Source organism: Nerophis ophidion, linkage group LG12 (assembly GCF_033978795.1).
Source record: "Nerophis ophidion isolate RoL-2023_Sa linkage group LG12, RoL_Noph_v1.0, whole genome shotgun sequence".
Classification (NCBI taxonomy): domain Eukaryota; kingdom Metazoa; phylum Chordata; class Actinopteri; order Syngnathiformes; family Syngnathidae; genus Nerophis; species Nerophis ophidion.
The window spans coordinates 41,674,113-41,694,023 of record NC_084622.1 but is presented as its reverse complement, the minus strand read 5'-3'; the positions used below and the strand labels follow the sequence as shown (position 1 = coordinate 41,694,023).

General features: G+C 41.4%; 1 protein-coding gene across 1 annotated transcript; it reads left to right on the top strand.

The window, feature by feature from the left end:
- Positions 1–32: 32 nt before the first annotated feature.
- LOC133563452 (ubiquitin-conjugating enzyme E2 variant 3-like) lies at positions 33–19,884 on the top strand. Its single transcript, XM_061917586.1, has 12 exons — positions 33–197; positions 6,837–6,921; positions 6,993–7,058; positions 7,134–7,297; positions 7,356–7,497; positions 7,577–7,671; positions 8,577–8,682; positions 8,783–8,953; positions 15,312–15,476; positions 15,592–15,676; positions 15,773–15,896; positions 19,285–19,884. The coding sequence occupies exons 1-12, from the start codon at positions 156–158 to the stop codon at positions 19,447–19,449; spliced, it is 1,410 nt and encodes a 469-aa protein (XP_061773570.1). The 5' UTR covers positions 33–155; the 3' UTR covers positions 19,450–19,884.
- The last annotated feature ends 27 nt before the right edge of the window (positions 19,885–19,911 follow it).

Genomic DNA, 19,911 nt, shown 5'->3' with positions numbered 1-19,911 from the left:
CTGTCGGCTTCCGTACTTGTTTTGGAGTGGGCGTGGCTTGTCACTTCCTTAGCTACTCGAAGAAAGTTTGCGGAAGTTAGTCCAAGTCCGACAAAGAGTGAAGAACACCGAGCGACCTCCGGCTATTTGTAGTTTGTTGGTTTTTACTTCGATAAATGGACCTTTATTCGAGTAAAATAAAGCGGGCCCTCTCTAAGGTGAGTTGAACAATACTCGAAGTGAAGACGAGCACGTGACGAGGCTGTGGGAACTGGCACTGTAAAATAATGCCAGTTAGCATAGCATGTTAGCACCGACGGTAGAAACAAGTTGGCCGCTGTCAGCTGTTAAAACTGACTCGACCAGTTCCACACACCTTGTGACGAGGAAGTCTCTGTTAGTTTTGACAACTGCGATTTTTTTTTTTAACCAGTTAACAAAATTTTAGGGCATGAAGCACGTGACTTGCAACATTTAGTTAGGAACTTGCTGAGCAGCTAGTATAATAACTTAGCACGTCTAACTAGAGCTGGAAAAAAATGTTATGTCACATTGTTGAACATAAAATGCTGGGAATTTAAAACGTTATCCTCAGAAAGTGCTTCAATCAATCAAAGTTTATTTAATATACCGTATTTCCTTGAATTGCCGCCTGGCTGCTAATTATTTTAAAACCTCTTCTCACTCCGACACTTACCAAAGGCATGCGGTAAAAAATTGAGTGTGATGTAAGCTTGGACCTCAAATCCTACTGAATAGCTCTTAATCTTCTTCCCTTTATGCGATTTCAAATTACCGGTATTGAAATCAGCCTCCTCCATTTTGAAAATGATGACAATGACATCACAAGTTTGACCAGGCGGTAATACTAAGCATGCGCTAATTATTTTGCGAAGCAAGTTTGACCCGGCAGTAATTCAAGGCAGGCGCATACTATATGCCCTGCGGCAATTCAAGGAAATACGGTAGCCCTAAATCACGAGTGTCTCAAAGGGCTGCGCAAGCCACAACGAGATCCTCGACTCAGATCCCACATCGGGGCGAGAAAAAACAACCCAATGGGATGACAACGAGAAACCTTGGAGAGGACCGCAGATGTGGAGACCCCTCCTGGGCGACCGGTGCAATGGACGTCGAGTGGATCTAGTGATAGTGTTAGAGTCCAGTCCATGGTGGGGCCAGCAGGAGATCATCTTGAGTGGAAACAAGTCAGCAGCGCAGAGACTTCATCAACTGATGCACAGATGAGTGGTCCACACCGGGTCCTGACTTGGAACAGCTAGCGCGTCATCAGTGCCCACCCTATCCACGAAGGATAGCGGGGCACAACAGAAAAGAGAGAGCAGTTCAACTGGTCTAAAAGGGGGGTCTATTTAAAGGCAAGAGTAACAGATGAGTTTTAAGATGGGACTTAAAGGCCTACTAAAATTAGATTTTCTTATTTAAACGGGGATAGCTGGTCCATTCTATGTGTCATACTTCATCATTTCGCGATATTGCCATATTTTTGCTGAAAGGATTTAGTAGAGAGGCTTCACGGTGGCAGAGGGGTTAGTGCGTCTGCCTCACAATACGAAGGTCCTGCAGTCCTGGGTTCAAATCCAGGCTCGGGATCTCTCTGTGTGGAGTTTGCATGTTCTCCCCGTGAATGCGTGGGTTCCCTCCGGGTACTCCGGCTTCCTCCCACTTCCAAAGACATGCACCTGGGGATAGGTTGATTGGCAACACTAAATTGGCCCTAGTGTGTGAATGTGAGTGTGAATGTTGTCTGTCTATCTGTGTTGGCCCTGCGATGAGGTGGCGACTTGTCCAGGGTGTACCCCCCCTTCCGCCCGATTGTAGCTGAGATAGGCGCCAGCGCCCCCCGCGACCCCAAAAGGGAATAAGCGGTAGAAAACGGATGGATGGATTTAGTAGAGAACAGCGACGATAAAGTTCGCAACTTTTGGTCGCTAATAAAAAAGCCTTGCCTGTACCGGAAGTAGCAGACAATGTGCGCGTGACGTCACGGGTTGTAGGGCTCCTCACATTCTCACATTGTTTATAGTCATAGCCACCATGAATTGATTAACATGGACCCCGACTTAAACAAGTTGAAAAACTTATTCGGGTGTTATCATTTAGTGGTCAATTGTACGGAATATGTACTGTACTGTGCAATCTACTAATAAAAGTATCAATCAATCAAACCAGCAGCAAATGCAATTCGGACCGAGAAAGCGACGAGTTCCCTATTAATTTGAGCGAGAATGAAAGATTCATGGATGAGGAAAGTTAGAGTGAAACACACAAAAAAAAGAAAAGGCGACGACTCCAGGCGATGGCAGTGTGAGCAATTCAGATGTTATTAGACACATTTACAAGGATAATTTTGGAAAATCCCTTATCTGCTTATTGTGTTAATGGTGTTTTAGTGAGATTATAAAGTCATAGCTGAAAGTCGGAGGGGCTGCGGTGAATGCCAGTGTCTCTCAGAGAAGCCAATGGAGGAGCCAAGATCACAGCTGCCTTTTTGACAGCTACAGGAGGAGGTTGCATAATCCACTCAAGAGCCGACTTATTATCACAATTTTCCCATCCAAAAACTTGCTGGTTGACGTACAGAAACATGTTCGCTTGACCGCTCTGTGTTAAAGCTTCACAACAAACAAACACCAGCTGTGTTTCGGTGCTAAAGGCAGCTGCAATCCACCGCTTTCTACCAACAGCGTTCTTCTTTATAGTCTCCATTATTACTTGAACAAATTGCAAAACATTCAGCTACACAGATGTCCGAATTACTTTGTAATTATGCGATGAAAAGAGACGACTTTTAGTCCTAAGTGGTGCTGAGCTAAAATGTCCGCTCCAACCAATAACGTCACAAACACGCATCATCATACTCGTCATCATTCCGCGACGTTTTCAACAGGAAACTTCGCGGGAAATTTAAAATTTTAATTTAGTAAACTAAACCGGCCGTATTGGCATGTGTTGCAATGTTAATATTTCATCATTGATATATAAACTATCAGACTGCGTGGTCGGTAGTAGTGGGTTTCAGTAGGTCTTTAATATAGCCCTAAATCACAAGTGTCTCAAAGGGCTGCACAAGCCACATCCTTGACTCAGCTCCCACATCGGGGCGAGAAAAAAACAACCCAATGGGATGACAATGAGAAACCTTGGAGAGGACCGCAGATGTGGAGAACCCTCCTGGGCGACCGGTGCAATGGACGTCGAGTGGATCTAGTGATAGTGTTAGAGTCCAGTCCATGGTGGGGCCAGCAGGAGATCATCTTGAGTGGAAACAAGTCAGCAGCGCAGAGACTTCATCAACTGATGCACAGATGAGTGGTCCACACCGGGTCCTGACTTGGAACAGCTAGGGCGTCATCTTAGACGTCCATCCATCCATTTTCTACCGCTTATTCCCTTTGGGGTTGCGCGGGGCGCTGGTTCTTATCTCAGCTACAACCGGGCGGAAGGCGGGGTACACCCTGGACAAGGGCCAACACAGATAGACAGACAACATTCACACTCACATTCACACACTAGGGACAATTTAGTGTTGCCAATCAACCTATCCCCAGGTGCATGTCTTTGGAAGTGGGAGGAAGCCGGAGTACCCGGAGGGAACCCACGCATTCAAGGGGAGAACATGCAAACTCCACATAGAAAGATTTAGAGCCCTGGATTGAACCCTTACTACTCAGGTCTCTCGTATTGTGAGGCAGACGCACTAACCCCTCTTCCACCGTGAAGGCCCATCTTGGACTTAGACTTGGAAAATCTTTATTGTACCCGAGGGGCAATTTGGTTTGCAGCAGTAGTCTTTAAAAACAATGTTTAACAGTAAAAACAAGGTAAAAATACATAAAATACCTAAAACATACAAACCATCATAAAACTAAAAACATTTGTAATACAATAAAAACTAATCACAGGTCGCATCACACTAAAGTGACTACATAGCAGCTAAGCTTGTTTAAGGAGCTCGTTTATAAAAACCACAGCTGAGGGAACAAAGGATCTTATTTATCGGTTGTTTTTGGCCTTTCTACTACTAGAGGCGTACCTACATCCCGAGGGCAGGTGTCTAAACTCAAAGAAGAGAGAGTGCAGAGGGTTGGCCAGAATGGCCTTTGCCTTCCGGGTGACTCTGACCTGATAAATCTGGCTCAGGGGTTTCAAGGTAGGGCCTATGGTCTTTTGGCACACCTTAATTATACCACCTAGTCTGTTTTTATTGGCCACACTGAGGTTTCCAAACCAGGAAGTGATAGAATATGTTAAAATAGACTCGATACAAGATGAATAGAACATCCTCATTAGTGTCTTATCAACCTGAAAACCCCTCAGTTTCCTCTAGAAAAACAGCCTCTGATTGGCCTTCTTACAAATACGGTCAGTGTTGGCATCAAAGGTCGATATATTGTCCAAAATTGTGCCTAGATACCTGTATTCACAGACTATCTCAACAGCAGAGCCATTAATGAGAATGGGTGCTTTGGGAGGGGGATCATCTGTGCCCACCCTATCCACGAAGGAAAGCGGGGCACAGCAAAAAAGAGACGGCAGATCAAGTGATCTAAAAGGGGGGTCTATTTAAAGGCAAGAGTATAGAAATGAGTTTTAAGATGGAACTTAAATACTTCTACTGAGTCCAGTCAATGTTGGGGCCAGCAGGAGATCATCTTGAGTGGAAACAAGTCAGCAGCGCAGAGATGTCATCAACTGATGCACAGATGAGTGGTCCACCTTGTGTCCCCACCTTGAACAGCTGGCGCCTCATCATCTGTGGTCACCTAATAATCCCTACAGGCAGGAGAGGGGGGCAGAGCAGAAAAGAGCAACAGATCAATTTGTCTAAAAGTGGGGTCTTAAAGGCTAGTGTATATAAATGAGTTTTTAGATGGGACTTCAATGCTTCTACTGAGGTAGCATCTATAACTGTTACTGGGAAGGCATTCCAGAGTACTGTAGCCCGAATAGAAAACGCTCTATAGCCCGCAGACTTTTTTGGGGCTCTGGCAATCACTAATAAGCAGGAGTTCTTTGAACCCAGATTTCTTGCCGGGACATATGGTACAATACAATCAGCAAGATAAGATGGAGCTAGACCCTTTAGTATCTTATTGGTAAGTCAACCTGCTACCCTCTGGAAGGAGGTATAGATCGATTTGCGCCAGGACCACCAGAATGTCTCACAGTCTGTATCCCCAGGCTGTGAGACTGCTAAATGAACAGCCAGCCCCTTTACTGCCCCCGGCCATCTTCACCACCTCAATCAATGTGCTTTGGACATTGCATTGCTGCAACATCTACGTAACAGACATCGGACTCTTCCAACCCCCACGCCCTTTTATTCGCGATCTTCTTGACAATGCTTAAATGTAAACTATTGTCGACCTGCACTTCACTGCAGTTTCTATGCCGCTAGATGAAGCCAAAACAAAATCTTGTTGACATGTATAACATAAGTGTTTTGACAATGACAATAAAAGGAATCGATTGATTGATAAGTAGTAAATCCCTAAAGTCGCATCGCCAGTGCAGATGAGACAGTATAGGCGTAAACACTTTCTTGCTTGTTTTCCGACTTTTTATATAGCATATAATTTGGGAAAGTGAAGCCATGTGACGCCTAACTGTTGCCTTCAAAATTATAATTATACTAACCGTAAGAGCCAAAAATACAGTGGTACCTCAACTTAACTTGAGATAAATGCCGTCTCTCGGGCTAATTGTTATGCTGTAACATTAGTTGGCGTAGCAAATGTCACAATGAATACCACCCAAAACATTTGGTCACATTAGCATTAGCTTTTAATTAGAGATGGTTATAACTTTGTTTTACAACCATGTTGAGGAAGGGGGTGAGCATGAAGGACAGTGCTGAGAAGAAGTGGATGATGTTCATTGAATTAAAGATATGAATCAAAGAAGATATCAAACATATCACTGCTATACTGAAACAGAATGAGTCCAACTTCAGCAAAAAATGATTACCCATTAACATATTACCCAAACGGGAAACATTTGTCCATCCATGAAAATGTGGAAAATCTGCTGATGGTGTGTTTGACGAAGAAGCAGCTGGAATAAAATAGTGTAGAAGTCCACTGTCCAATGCTGTACATTATTATTTTGTTATGTCATTAAATGAGTGTAGTGGTTTGTAGTAAATTCTGTTGTATTGTTTTTCACACAATATTTCTTATCTAAAAGTGTGTTTTTATTTTAAGATGCCGTGTTACTTGATAAAATTGTGCTGTTTTGGGGATGGGGGGCAAGCATCAATCAAATTGATTTCAATATGCGACATTGATTTGAGATTACAAGTGACAACCAATTAAGCTCTTAAATTAAGATGCTATTGTAAATGTTGACAACTCCATGGGTTAATCTTTTTTAGGCTAGGGGGTCTCCAACCTTTTTTTTTCTTCTGAGAGGGACTTTTACAAACTTTTATTTCAGTATACCTTTATTTCTAGTGCAGGGATTTTTTTAATCACCATATGAGCTTGGATTTTGTGTTTATTATGACAAACAACAGTTGAGTTGTACTTTATTTAGGAAGGAACTCTCTAATCATTGCGGCCAATATGTTTCTGCTGTTTTGTGGTGATTTGTCATTAAATAGAGGCATCAATTCTAAAAATAATTTTTTTTTCGAAAAATACGACTCATTATCACCAAGCGAGTTAGTTGCTGGTTAGAGACCCCTGCATTAGACACTGTCACAGTTAAGAATTCTCTAATGTAATTCCATTCTATTTAACTTTGCATTTCTCTTCTTATAACCTAGTGACTGACTGATCCTGCGAATGTCCTTCAAGATCAATAAAGTATTTATCTGCTTTGACCAATTTTAGTACAAGTTCAGTGATGTTGCTCTTCAGGAATTGAACAAAATCGATGAAGAATTCCCGGGGATGGACACTTCTGTCGGCACATACAGTGAGTCGTGTACACACTTGACAGTTCCCTCAAACACATGAAGTTGACTATTCCCTTCCTTCTATTCACAGCATTCAAAGATGGCTCTCAGAAAGAGCTCCTAAAATTGAATGGTAACCTTCCAGTCAAGTATGAAGGTAAGAGTCACATTTAGGGTGTAAATGCAGATGTAGATGGAACCGCACTGATGTATTGTTTGAAAACCCTGATAGGACGCTCCTACAACTTCCCTATTCAGCTTTGGTTGATTGACTCCTTCCCAGTCACCCCTCCCATTTGTCTCCTGAAGCCCACAGCAGACATGATGATCCGGGAGGGCAAACATGTGGATGCCCGGGGCCGCATCCACCTGCCAGTGCTGCACAACTGGGATCATGTACGTCCTTGTACTTGTGTTGCTTCTCAATTTTCTGATTCTCTTATGTGTGCTGCAGCCTACGTCATCTGTAGTGGACCTTTTGAAAGAGATGACTTCCAAGTTTCAAGCGGAACCTCCGCTGTCGTCCATCCCCGAAGGAGAAAAACAAGATCCACATGAACTTCTAGCATATGTCAATAAGCTCCAGATCAGTGATAGTGCGTCCTTTTTCAAATCGTATCACATGTCATCAAATTTGAAATGTATAAATTTGACAGCTTAAGGCTTGACTTTTAGGTGCAATCAGACATCATGACCACTCGGGCCACAAAGTCTCTGTTATCGGAGGAGGAGATTTAGGAATGGCTTCAATCATGAGCATTTTGGCAAAGGTTTGCACCTTTTTTTTGACAATATTTCAGACATTAGGCCCTTTTCCATCCCAGGAACTTTGCCACTTAAAGGGTAAATAAAGTTCTCCTTGTTTCCACCAAAAACTACCTCGTAGATTTAGTTCTTCTAAGCTCGGTGGGATGTTTCCAAGGTACCCATAACTTTTTTAGGGCCGGGATGTTTGGTTGAACACAATTGGGGGCGTTCTTAAAACCTCTCTTTCAAACCCACACCCCTTTGTTGTGCCAAAATTTGATTTCCTTCGCGGGAGCGTGCACCACTTGCGAAACTTGCATTGCTTTACTTTATTTTCGTGGTTATTGTAACGCTATTTGTTTTGACATTATTCAAGCCTTGACCGTGTCTGAACAATGACAGTTTGCCTTTTATGTGGTATTAATGAGATTTAAAGGACTGTGTTAGTCCAATATTGATGTGCTAAAACCTAGTTCTTGTTTAGAAACTACATACAATTGTAACTGTTATTTCTTGGTGCACATAATAAATATTTATTAAGTATTCAACAACTAGTAATCTGTTGTGGACAGACAAAGCCCAGCAATGCAGATTTAAAAATGTTATATACATTTTATTTAATTTTATAAATCATATTGTTTTGTATATGATTGCTTTGTATTTGAGTTTCATACTTTTTAGTAAAAGAACTGTAGCCTAATATTGTCAGTTTATTTACATGATATCAGTGTAAAAGTATACTAAACCACTCCTCCATACATAATCAGCCGGATTTGTATTAATTACCCTGAAATGTGAAATGTGGTGGAAACACTAACACACTGTAGCTCCAGGAACCAGAGGTTCCTGAACTGTTGGTGGAAAAGGGCTTATTGTTTTTATTCTGTACTGATCACTCTCCTACATTTTTCTTCTTTGCGCCCCCAAGTGTAAAGTGGATAAACTTATCTTCATTGATGTTGCTGAGAGTTCCACTAAGGGAGGCAGCACAGATTTGGAGATCTTTAGGCTGCCAAATGTGGAGGTGTCCAAGGGTGCGTAACTTTCCTCACAGTTACATCTACTTTATTCTTTTCAAGAATGTTGCTTACAAGGAAAGAACCACCTTTTTACCCCACTCTATTACTTTTGTAGATTTGTCAGCCACTGCAGGCTCCAGAGTTGTCATCGTGACAGCCAACGCGTGGAGCGGTGAGCAGTCGTACGTAAGCGTGGTCCAGAGCAACGTTGACTTGTTCAAAGGGTTTATTCCAACCTTGGCACGTCTCAACCCAAACGCTGTCATGCTCATCGCCTCTCAGCCAGGTAAGCGGCTTGGACCCTGAAACCGACTGCTCCTACGCTGTAGTGCAGGTACGCTATTATTCAGTTATGCTAGTGATTTTATATTTGATAAACATATTTATTAGGGCTGTGAATCTTTGGGTGTCCCACGATTCGAATCAATATCGATTCTTGGGGGTCACGATTCGATAATATATCGATTTTTTTCGATTCGATTCTCGATTCAAAACGATTCTGTATTCATTCAATACATAGGATTTCAGCAGGATCTACCCCAGTCTGCTGACATGCTAGCAGAGTAGTAGATTTAAAAAATAAAAAAAAAAGCTTTTATAATTGTAAAGGACGGGCTTCACGGTGGCAGAGGGGTTAGTGCATCTGCCTCACAATACGAAGGTCCTGCAGTCCTGGGTTCAAATCCAGGCTCGGGATCTTTCTGTGTGGAGTTTGCATGTTCTCCCCGTGAATGCGTGGGTTCCCTCCGGGTACTCCGGCTTCCTCCCACTTCCAAAGACATGCACCTGGGGATAGGTTGATTGGCAACACTAAATTGGCCCTAGTGTGTGAATGTGAGTGTGAATGTTGTCTGTCTATCTGTGTTGACCCTGCGATGAGGTGGCGACTTTTCCAGGGTGTACCCTGCCTTCCGCCCTATTGTAGCTGAGATAGGCGCCAGCGCCCCCCGCCACCCCAAAAGGGAATAAGCGGTAGAAAATGGATGGATGGATGGAATTGTAAAGGACAATGTTTTATCAACTGATTGCAATAATGTAAATTTGTTTTAACTATTAAACAAACCAAAACTATGACTTATTTTATCTTTGTGAAAACATTGGACACAGTGTATTGTCAAGCTTATGAGATGCGATGCAAATGTAAGCCACTGTGACACTATTGTTCTTTTTTATTATTTTTATAAATGTCTAATGATAATGTCAGTGAGGGATTTTTAATCAGCTATGCTGAAATTATAACTAATATTGATACTGTTGTTGATAATATTCATTTTTGTTTCACTACTTTTGGTTTGTTCTGTGTCTTGTTTGTGTCTCCTCTCAATTGCTCTGTTTATTGCAGTTCTGAGTGTTGCTGGGTCAGGTTTGGTTTTGGAATTGGATTGCATTGTTATGGTATTGCTGTGTAGTGGTTTGTTGGATTGATTAAAAAAAAAAAAAAAAAAAAAAAAATTAATTAAAAAAAAATCTATTTTTAAAAAATGAGAATCGATTCTGAATCGCACAACGTAAACGATTTGATTCGTATTCGAATCGATTTTTTTCCCACACCCCTAATATTTATATTGTTGTATTGAGCAGTGGCAAACATATTTTCACATTTATTTTTAGTCTCATTTGGACTAAAGTACATGAAGATACTAACTTGAAGCATGGTTGCCATTTAAAGGGGAACTGCACTTTCTTTTGGAATTTTGCCTATCATTCACAATCCTTATGTAAGACAAGAAGAAACATGTTTAACTTTTTTATGCATTTTAACTATTAAATAAATGCAATCAAAAGTCCACTTATAATGGAGCCCATTGGAGCCGTGCAATTCCGCCTACAAAGCCAGAAAAAAGCATCTAAACACTTCCGTTAAGGTTTAATATACATGATATATGTAATGTAGTAAAGGGCACATTTATAATAACGTTCAACATTTACATAATTTGATCATTTTAACTATACGCCACACATAAAGAAATAAAAAATGCTTCGCAAGGTTCGCATTTTTTTCAACATCACTGATTACTCACTGCAAAGTTCATGAGCGCCAACAAACATAATAAAACATCATGTACAAGGTCTGCTTTCAATAGGATGCAGACTGGTCGAATCTTATTATAGTTCCAAATAGATGAAGAATGACTCATAATACTTGTGAAGAAAATGGGGGTGGAACCATGCGTCATTTAGGGTCGTTCTCGCTATTCTGGGGTCTAATTTGGCTGTCAAAGTTTACCAACTTGTCGGATAACATCCTTGTCCTACTATTTATGCGAGAGGTATAATTCACAATAAACTTCGACGAGCAGGGAAGCGAGCAAACCGGTTACCACTCAATGACGTAGACATTACACACACGCTAGTGATCACGGTGCCGCTATAAATAGTTCTTCTGTGTTAGTGCTTATGATAACAATATCCTATGAAGGTTCTCATTCAAACCAGGTCGCTGTCATCTTGGGGCGTTTCATTTTTCTTTTGTTTTTCCATTCATTATTTATACGAACAATAGTAATAGACAATACATCAACGATGCTAAGGAAACATTGAGCACTTGTTAACACAATTGGCATTCTGGTAACCTTCTGTGTCCAGAATGTTTCTAACTCCTGTTATTTGTTGGAGGTTAAATTGCAGTCTTTTAGGAATAGTTGAAAGGACAGTGTTGTTTGTGGGAGACAGGTGATGTCGCAGACCACCTCCTCTATTCAGGGATGGTTTTTCAACCTGGACATAGATGGCTTCTCTTACTCCTCTTTCATACCATCTATTCTCCCCGTCCAGAATCTGTACTTCTGGAAAATGGAAAATGGGTTGTACTTGTATAGCGCTTTCCTACCCCCTTTTAAGGAGCCCAAAGCGCTTTGACACTACGTCCACATTCACCCATTCACACACACATTCACACACTCAAAGGAGTGCTGTTTCTCCCTGAGGTGCAGGTAGACGGCTGAGTTTTGGCCTGAAGAGTTTGCTTAGTGGTTGTTCTGTTTCCCCAATATATAAATCAGGGCATTCATTATTACACTGGATAGCATACACCAGATTGTTTTTTGTGGATGTGGGTTGTCCGGTCTTTATGATGCACCAGTCTCTGTCTCAGAATGTTGAAGTGTACTGGGATGCTGTTTTGGTTAAAATATCTTCTGAGTTTCTTAGATAAACCTGATACATATGGAATGACAATATTTTTGCGTCGGTCACCTTTTTCCTCCTCATCCACTCTCTTCTTATTTCTGGAACTGGATGCACTTTTCCCAAACGACCAGCTGGGTTACCACAGGTTTTGAGGGCTTCCCTCAAATGCCTATGCCCTTTCTTCTTCGGCTTGTGGGCTGGTAGGTACATTATCAGCTCTGTTTTGTATGGTTCTTATAACACTCAGTTTGTATTCCAATGGGTGGTGTGAGTCAAAAAGTAGGTATTAATATGTGTGGGTTTTCGGTAAAACCCAACATAAAGGCCTCTTTTTTTCTCTAATGGTGACATTACAGTCCAAAAAAGGCAACTTACTGTCTTTAACATCCTTGTGTGTGAAATTGAAGGTGAAGGCTTGCACTGTTTGGTTTCTGATTTTCACCCATGTGTCATCCACATATCTATACCAATGACTTGGAGCTGTTCCCTTAAAAGGGCTCAAAGCTCTCTTTTCTATGTCCTCCATGTAAATGTTTGCTACTATTGTGGATACAGGTGATCCCATGGCACTACCATGTTTTTGTCGGTAAAACGTTCCCATGAATTGAAAGCATGCAGTGTTAAGGCAAAGTTCCGGCAAAAGGCAAATCGGCTCTGGGTTTAATTTGGATCTATCCTGTAAGGTGTGATCACCTAGTCATCATCGACGGTCACTTGAACAAGTATGACGATCCTCCTGGTAGGGGTGTATTCCTTTATGGAGAATGCCTGCGTGACTTAGTTTAACGTGGGGAGACTGGTACACAGTCACCACAAAATCCTTGACATAATTGTGTCAGGGTCCAGTAGCATAGAGTCCAAGGCAACTGGAGACCCTTTTCTGCTGCAGCCTTCTCCCGCCATCGCCATTGTGGTAGTTCTTAAATCTACCATCTTCCGCCTGCTCTGCTGTTGAGGTGTTCACCGTATCCCTGGTTAGGGGGGAGTCAGGTACTAAGCCTTTGCCAGAGGGCTACCTGGGGTAACAGTAGTAAAGGGGTTAGCCCCCTGGTGCCCCAAGACCCCATAGGGGTGCCTCCACTGCCGGATGCACTTTAACGTAGAAGCATTTAAGTCTCACCTTAAAACTCATTTGTATACTCTAGCCTTTAAATAGACTCCCTTTTTAGACCAGTTGATCTGCTGTTTCTTTTCTTTTTCTTCTATGTCCCACTCTCCCCTGTGGAGGGGGTCCGGTCCGATCCGATGGCCATGTACTGCTTGCCTGTGTATCGGCTGGGGACATCTCTGCGCTGCTGATCCGCCTCCGCTTGGGATGGTTTCCTGCTGGCTCCGCTGTGAACGGGACTCTCGCTGCTGTGTTGGATCCGCTTTGGACTGGACTCTCGCGACTGTGTTGGATACATTGTAGATTGAACTTTCACAGTATCATGTTAGACCCGCTCGACATCCATTGCTTTCCTCCTCTCCAAGGTTCTCATAGTCATTATTGTCACCGACGTCCCACTGGGTCATTATTGTCACCGATGTCCCACTGGGTGTGAGTTTTCCTTGCCCTTATGTGGGCCTACCGAGGATGTCGTGGTGGTTTGTGCAGCCCTTTGAGACACTAGTGATTTAGGGCTGTATAAGTAAACATTGATTGATATTGATTGAACGTCATCCCCAGGGCTAAAATCAAATCACCTAGTAGATGTTGCCGCTCTGTCTCTACTGCATTCTGAAATATAGTTGGAATATAACAATATCACTAATACTTGGTTCATATTCAAGTCCATCCATCCATCCATTTTCTACCGCTTATTCCCTTTCGGGGTCGCGGGGGGCGCTGGCGCCTATCTCAGCTACAATCGGGCGGAAGGCGGGGTACACCCTGGACAAGTCGCCACCTCATCGCAGGGCCAACACGGATAGACAGACAACATTCACACTCACATATAAATTGAGTATTGTTAACGGTTTATGTTTTTTTTTATTGGCTGTAAGCAGACTTTTATTTACATTTATTTACGACTAAGAATGCATTTTTTAAAAAAAAGCCATTGTCATGTCTTTCATGATTGTGAACGATAAGCAAAATAAAATAAAGTGTGGTTACCCTTTAAAACAGGGGTGTCAAACTCAAATACAGAGTGGGCCAAAATGTAAAACTGAACAAAGGTTGAACAGATTAAGCTTTTAATAGGGACCCAAACAAGTTTTGCAATATCGAACAAGCAAGGCTTATATAACTTTAGTGACATGCAAAATCCAGTTTCAAATAATAATAATAATAATTAAAAAAATATCAATGGCATATCAAATAAAATTTAAATACAAATTTTATGCCTTTTTTTCTATTTGCAATCTTCTGAGGTAAATATAAAAATTTTTCCACAGGCTAATAATAAATTTGAAAATAAAATAACAATAATGAATGAACCAAACATTCAAGCCTTGAAGTAGCAAGAGAAAATGCATGAATAAAACGTTAATTATTGGTCAGTTGGCTGGAAGTTTCCCGGAAGAGTTAGTGCTACAAGGGGTTCTGGGTATTTGTTCTGTTGTGTTACGGTGCGGATGTTCACCCAAAATGTGTTTGTCATTCTTGTTTGGTGTGGGTTCACAGTGTGGCGCATATTTGTAACAGTGCTAAAGTTGTTTATACGGCCACCTTCAGTGTGACCTGTATGGCTGTTGACCAAGTATGACTTGTATTCACTTGTGTGTGTGCGTGTGTGTGTGTGCGTGTGTGTGTGTGTGTGTGTGTGTGTGCGTGTGCGTGTGCGTGTGTGTGTATAAAAGCCACAAATATTATGTGACACGCTGTTAGTATGTAGGAAAAGTGGACGTGACGACAGGTTGTAGAGAACGCTAAAGGCAGTGACTTAAAGGCACGCCCCCAATATAGTTGTCCAGGTGGAAATCGGTAGAAATTCGGGAGAATGGTTGCCCCGGGATATTTTCGGTAGGTGCACTGAACTAAATTACACGGCGGGCCAGATTTGGCCCGCGGGCCAGAGTTTGACATCCATGCTTTAAAGGGACTTAAAATGAATGCAATCTTTTCTGACTTATTAATGTTGAATAGTCTTGTTAAACAATACAAGTGTATTAAATCATAAGGTTAATGCAGCGACACGGGTGTATTTATTTCGACATTAAGTAAAACGGTAAAACACACAAAAAATGTTGCTTACATAGCGACACTTCCGTGTTAATAGCTTCACCTTTGTCATTAGTTTTGAAGCCAAAATACCTCCATATCGTGCTTTGTGCACCCTCTTTATTAACCAGTAGAATTTCCGTTATTTTGCCATTCTTTTTCACACTGTTTATGCTTGTATGTGCTCTGCGCGTGTTGACTCACTCAACATGTACCCCAGCTCATATTTCCAGCAACGTCACCGCGGTACGACGACAAGTACCGGTATTTTTCAAAGGCAGTATAGTACCTTTTTTATTCATTAGTGGTACCTTTTTAGTCGCAGTACAATCATAGTCTCAAGTGTGTTCGCTCTGTGCTTGGTCTCTAGTGGACGTCATGACCCACGTCGCTTGGAGGCAGAGCGGACTGCCGCCGACACAAGTCATAGGCGTGGGCTGCAATCTGGACTCGGAGCGTCTTAGTCACGTGCTGGATATTAACTTAAACACTCACAAGGAGGCCTGGGTCATTGGTGAGCTTTCTGACAACAAAGGTGAGTCCAGAAGCCCACTTTGACATGCTGGCTATTTAGGAGTTCTATAGTGTGGACTCAACCTGCTAGATCTGCACTTCTAATAACACTGATTCATCTGGGCTTCGTCCTGCAGTTCCAGTGATGAGTAACACGGGGCCAGGTTCCCAGAAGCAGCCTGAGATCACAGGATTCAGCTCCACCAAACCCTTACTCAGCAGGTAAAGCCCTCGGTTCTCTCCGGAAGAAATGTCGAAGCAAGGACGGGGAAATGGAGAACATAAATAAATGGTTACGACCGATTTGGTTTCTTCCAGAGCGTTTGACATCATGAAGAATCGAGGTCAGCGCTCTTGGTCCGTTGGTTTGTCAGTTGCTGACCTCACAAATAGCATCCTGACAGACCGGAAGAAAGTCCACTCCATTACTACACTTGCTCAGGTGACACTCCATCATTCAAACATCCGCACTTCCAAGCCTACATTTGGCAACATTGTTCCTTCTATAACCATCGAGCATGCACTAAGGCAGGGGTGCCCATTACGTGGATCGCGATCGACTGGTCGATCTCGGAGGGTGTGTCAGTCGATCTCAAGCTAGGCATTAAAAAATAGACATAAAAATGAGCAATCATCAATCATACCAAGACTTCACTTTCGTCAGTTGTTTGACATTCTCGGCACCCGAGGATCTTGTGAGATGACGCTGGCTGCTGCGAGCTCATATTTAAGAAAAAAATCACTAACAGGGCGGACGCAGAGAAACACATTTTATTTCTAGAGACTCCGTACCTACTGTCAAAACTCTAAAGACCGACTGCACAGTTCCTGTCTTCACCATAAAAGACCTGTTTCATCCTGCCTGTGCTAACAAAATAAGAGTCTCAGAAAGCTAGCGTGCACAAGCTAGCAAGCTACGGAGTTTGATGCCAATGTATTTCTCCCCCGCCCTCAGCGACCGCTTTCTCACTTGCTTGCCCACCCGCACACTCACTGACGTCACTCACCTGCTGCCAGACATTAAAGGGCCACACACATATGCTACTCTCATAACAAAGTGTTTAAAAACCAGTATGCAAGTTGGACAAATGAGATGCCAAATCCAACCACTTTCATGTGGTATTGGACAGAAAGGAGGACTTTTTTTTCTCCTCCATTTGAAAATGCGGACGTTATCAGCACCACTGTCTAATTCCAATCAATGCAAGTCATCAGAATCAAATACACCAACTTATATTCTTGTCTTCATGAAAGAAAGGAATCTATGTGTGTTAAACATGCTTGTATTATCATTAAACACCATTAACTTGTTAACAAAAATGTCTCTTTCATAAATAAATAAATATAAATTATAAATAAGAATGAGGTAGATCTCCTCGACTTGGTCAATTGAAAAGTAGCTCGCCTGCAGAAAAAGTGTGAGCGCCCCTGCACTAAGGGATTAAACACTCGTTTACACTTGTTTAGGGTCATAGCAGGTGTTTGCTTGTTGTACTTTGATGGACTGAATTAGTTCATGGATACAATTATACAGTACTTTGTCTAAATCTTTTATTCAGTGGTGAGTCAACATGTTCTTTGTAAAAGTTTTGCTTAGGTTTAGCAGCATCACCGCGTCTATTCGGAAGCCTGTAGAGATAATTGCTAATTTAGCATCACTTCGAATGTTGTCATCGTGACAAATTTACAGGACCGTACTACATAAGTTTATATTGTAGCTGAACATTCTCACTGAAGAGATATTGTCCAAAACATTCTTTTTCATAGTTTTTTTTTTTTTTTTTTGTCATTTATTGTTTTTTGTTTACTTTTTCAACTACTGCCGAAGTAGTACTGCAGTTTTGAATTGGCTTCACTGCAGTAGAAGATAGCGAAAACTTTTCTTTCCCCTTGGACATACTATTTTTTTTACCTTTTCATACAGATTTTGGACATTATCTAGAACAGGGGTGTTGTTTTCATCCGAGGGCCACATCACAGTCATGGCCGCACTCAGAGGGCCGCTTGTAACAGTGATTGTAAGAATATAAAAGTATAATGGCCTCATTATGTTATTGCACAATTACTTCTGCATTTGATTATTTGATTTGTGCGCGTATAAATTGATGGATAACTTGTTTTGAAATTGTAATTCCAGATGACCAGCAGATGTTTAAGTATTTATTGTTATTTTTCCAAACTAAAATACGATATATAATAATTAGGGGTGCTAAAAAATTTTTTTATCACATGTGAGTTGCGATTCTTATTCATCTCACTCATAAATTGATTAATAATTTTAAAAAATCTTATTTATTTTTTGGACAAATTATGTAAGAAAAAAACAATTTATTTGCTTGGTACGCGTGTATGTCATAGGTCAGCAACTAAAAGGAGGTTTTGTAACCTGTAAGCTGTTTTCTTAAGGTGTTGTTATTATTATTATACCAAATAATACATTTCAAAAATCAGTTTGAATCGAGTATCGATTACTTTTTTTATTTAATTTTTTTATTGTTATTATTATTATTCATTTTTTTAATTTTGCCCTCTCCAGCTTCTCAGGAAAATCATATAGTTGATGTAGACGCCCATATCGGCTGTTCGGACTTACTTAACAAAAGAGAAGTGTAAGATACTTCTCTTGTTGCCTTATTTGTATTTGACTTTATTAAATGTATTTATATTATCATTTGGTGCAGCCGGACTGGAGCAAGAGGGGATAGAAAGAGAAAAAAAGGAAGACAGAGGAGGAAATTGTGGGGACAAGAGAGGGAAAAGACAGAGAGACAAAAACAACAGCAGCAAACACAACAACAACAATAGAGCAACATCAGCAAATATGTACAAATATGATAGTAAAAGTGATAGCAAAGAAGCAGTTAGCGAAATAAATAATACAGAAGTAACAATGAGCATTATTACACTATAAATGTAGCAATACAAATACCAATAGAAATAGAGCATTTGATAATGAACAGTACCAATAATTTACCTCTTTTATCAACAATACAGTTGTTCAAATGTAACAATACATATATGTAATGATGTCTAAAGATACAAAAGAATGCAGAAAAATGGAGGGGAAGAAAGAGAAGCAACCTATATCAACCTTGTAGATTGTTATAGTTACGTTATATAGTGTATCGATTATGAAGCAATCAAATCCTCACCCCAAGAATCAGAATCGAGTGGCGATGTGCCTAACAATTCACACCAATAACTGAATATTTGTTGCATGAGCAGATCTTGTCAACGTTTAAAACATGTGACATTTCCTGTGTTACATAAAATGCTGTCTGTGAAAATGGAAACGATGAAAACATGTAGTAAGAACGATGAAGTATGCACATTATTCCCAGGCTTTCGGGGGCCACAGTTTGACACCTGTGATATAGAATATGAACTCATGATTATTGAACGGAATTGTAGTGTTTTTGTTTATTATTCGTGCAAACCGGTCAGTCGTGATCGACCAGTAGATAGGCGGAGGATCCAGGAGGTATGAGGGAAAATAACACATCAGTCACACTTCTTCACCTTGGAACATGCTCGTCACTTGGCTGCCTCTCAGGTGTGCACTTTCTTGCATTTCACTGGTTTCAATTTGGAGTTCAGTCCGTGAAACCTCGATAACGCTCCCTGTGTCAAGGTGGCAGCGTACACCATCTCACTTTGCAAAAAATTCTGGAGCTGTGCCAATGCAGACCGTTCCGGCTGACTCTTGTAGCACATTGATTAGATCCAGCTGCAAAAACTCATTTACTCACAACGGGAAGTTAACAAGCTACACAAGTTGATCTTGGGCTCAAAAAGGTTGCTGACCGCTGATCTCCTCCGTCCTTGTTTAGGGCTGGGGTGGCATCGGGGTGGAGGTGTTCTTCAGCTTGCCGTGCCTCCTGGGTACGAAGGGTTCCACCCGACTGGCTGGGGTGTCACTGGGAATGGAGGACGATTCCAAACTGAAGGACAGCATCAGCTCACTCACGAACCTCATAAGTCAGCTGAGTATATGAAGGATGAGATTCTACTGCCCACTTCAGCGGGAAAGACTACATTGACGGATACGTCACTTACTGGTAACTGCCGCCGATGGACTGGCACTATAATCAAGTCCATGACTTAAAACGGTTACTTTGTTTTGAGCTTGTGTGTTGTTGACTTGGGCTGGGGGAGAAATAACACATTTTGATAAAATGTCATAACTGCACTTTGAAACATTTTAACAGAAGCTATTTATACATTTTGCTTAAGATAAGTTTCCAGGCATGCATGTATTGTGGTGTTTTGTTTTTTTTACGCAATTCTTCAAGGTGATAAGGGAGTCAGCTTTGGGTATTTCATTGAACATAACTTGCCGTTTGCACAGCTTAAATTATGTACAGTAACATCCAAATGTTTGTGGGAGTGCAATAAACTTAATCACCTGGTGCCTGCTTGACATTGAAAAAGTGCATTTACTTTTTCTAAGAATTCAA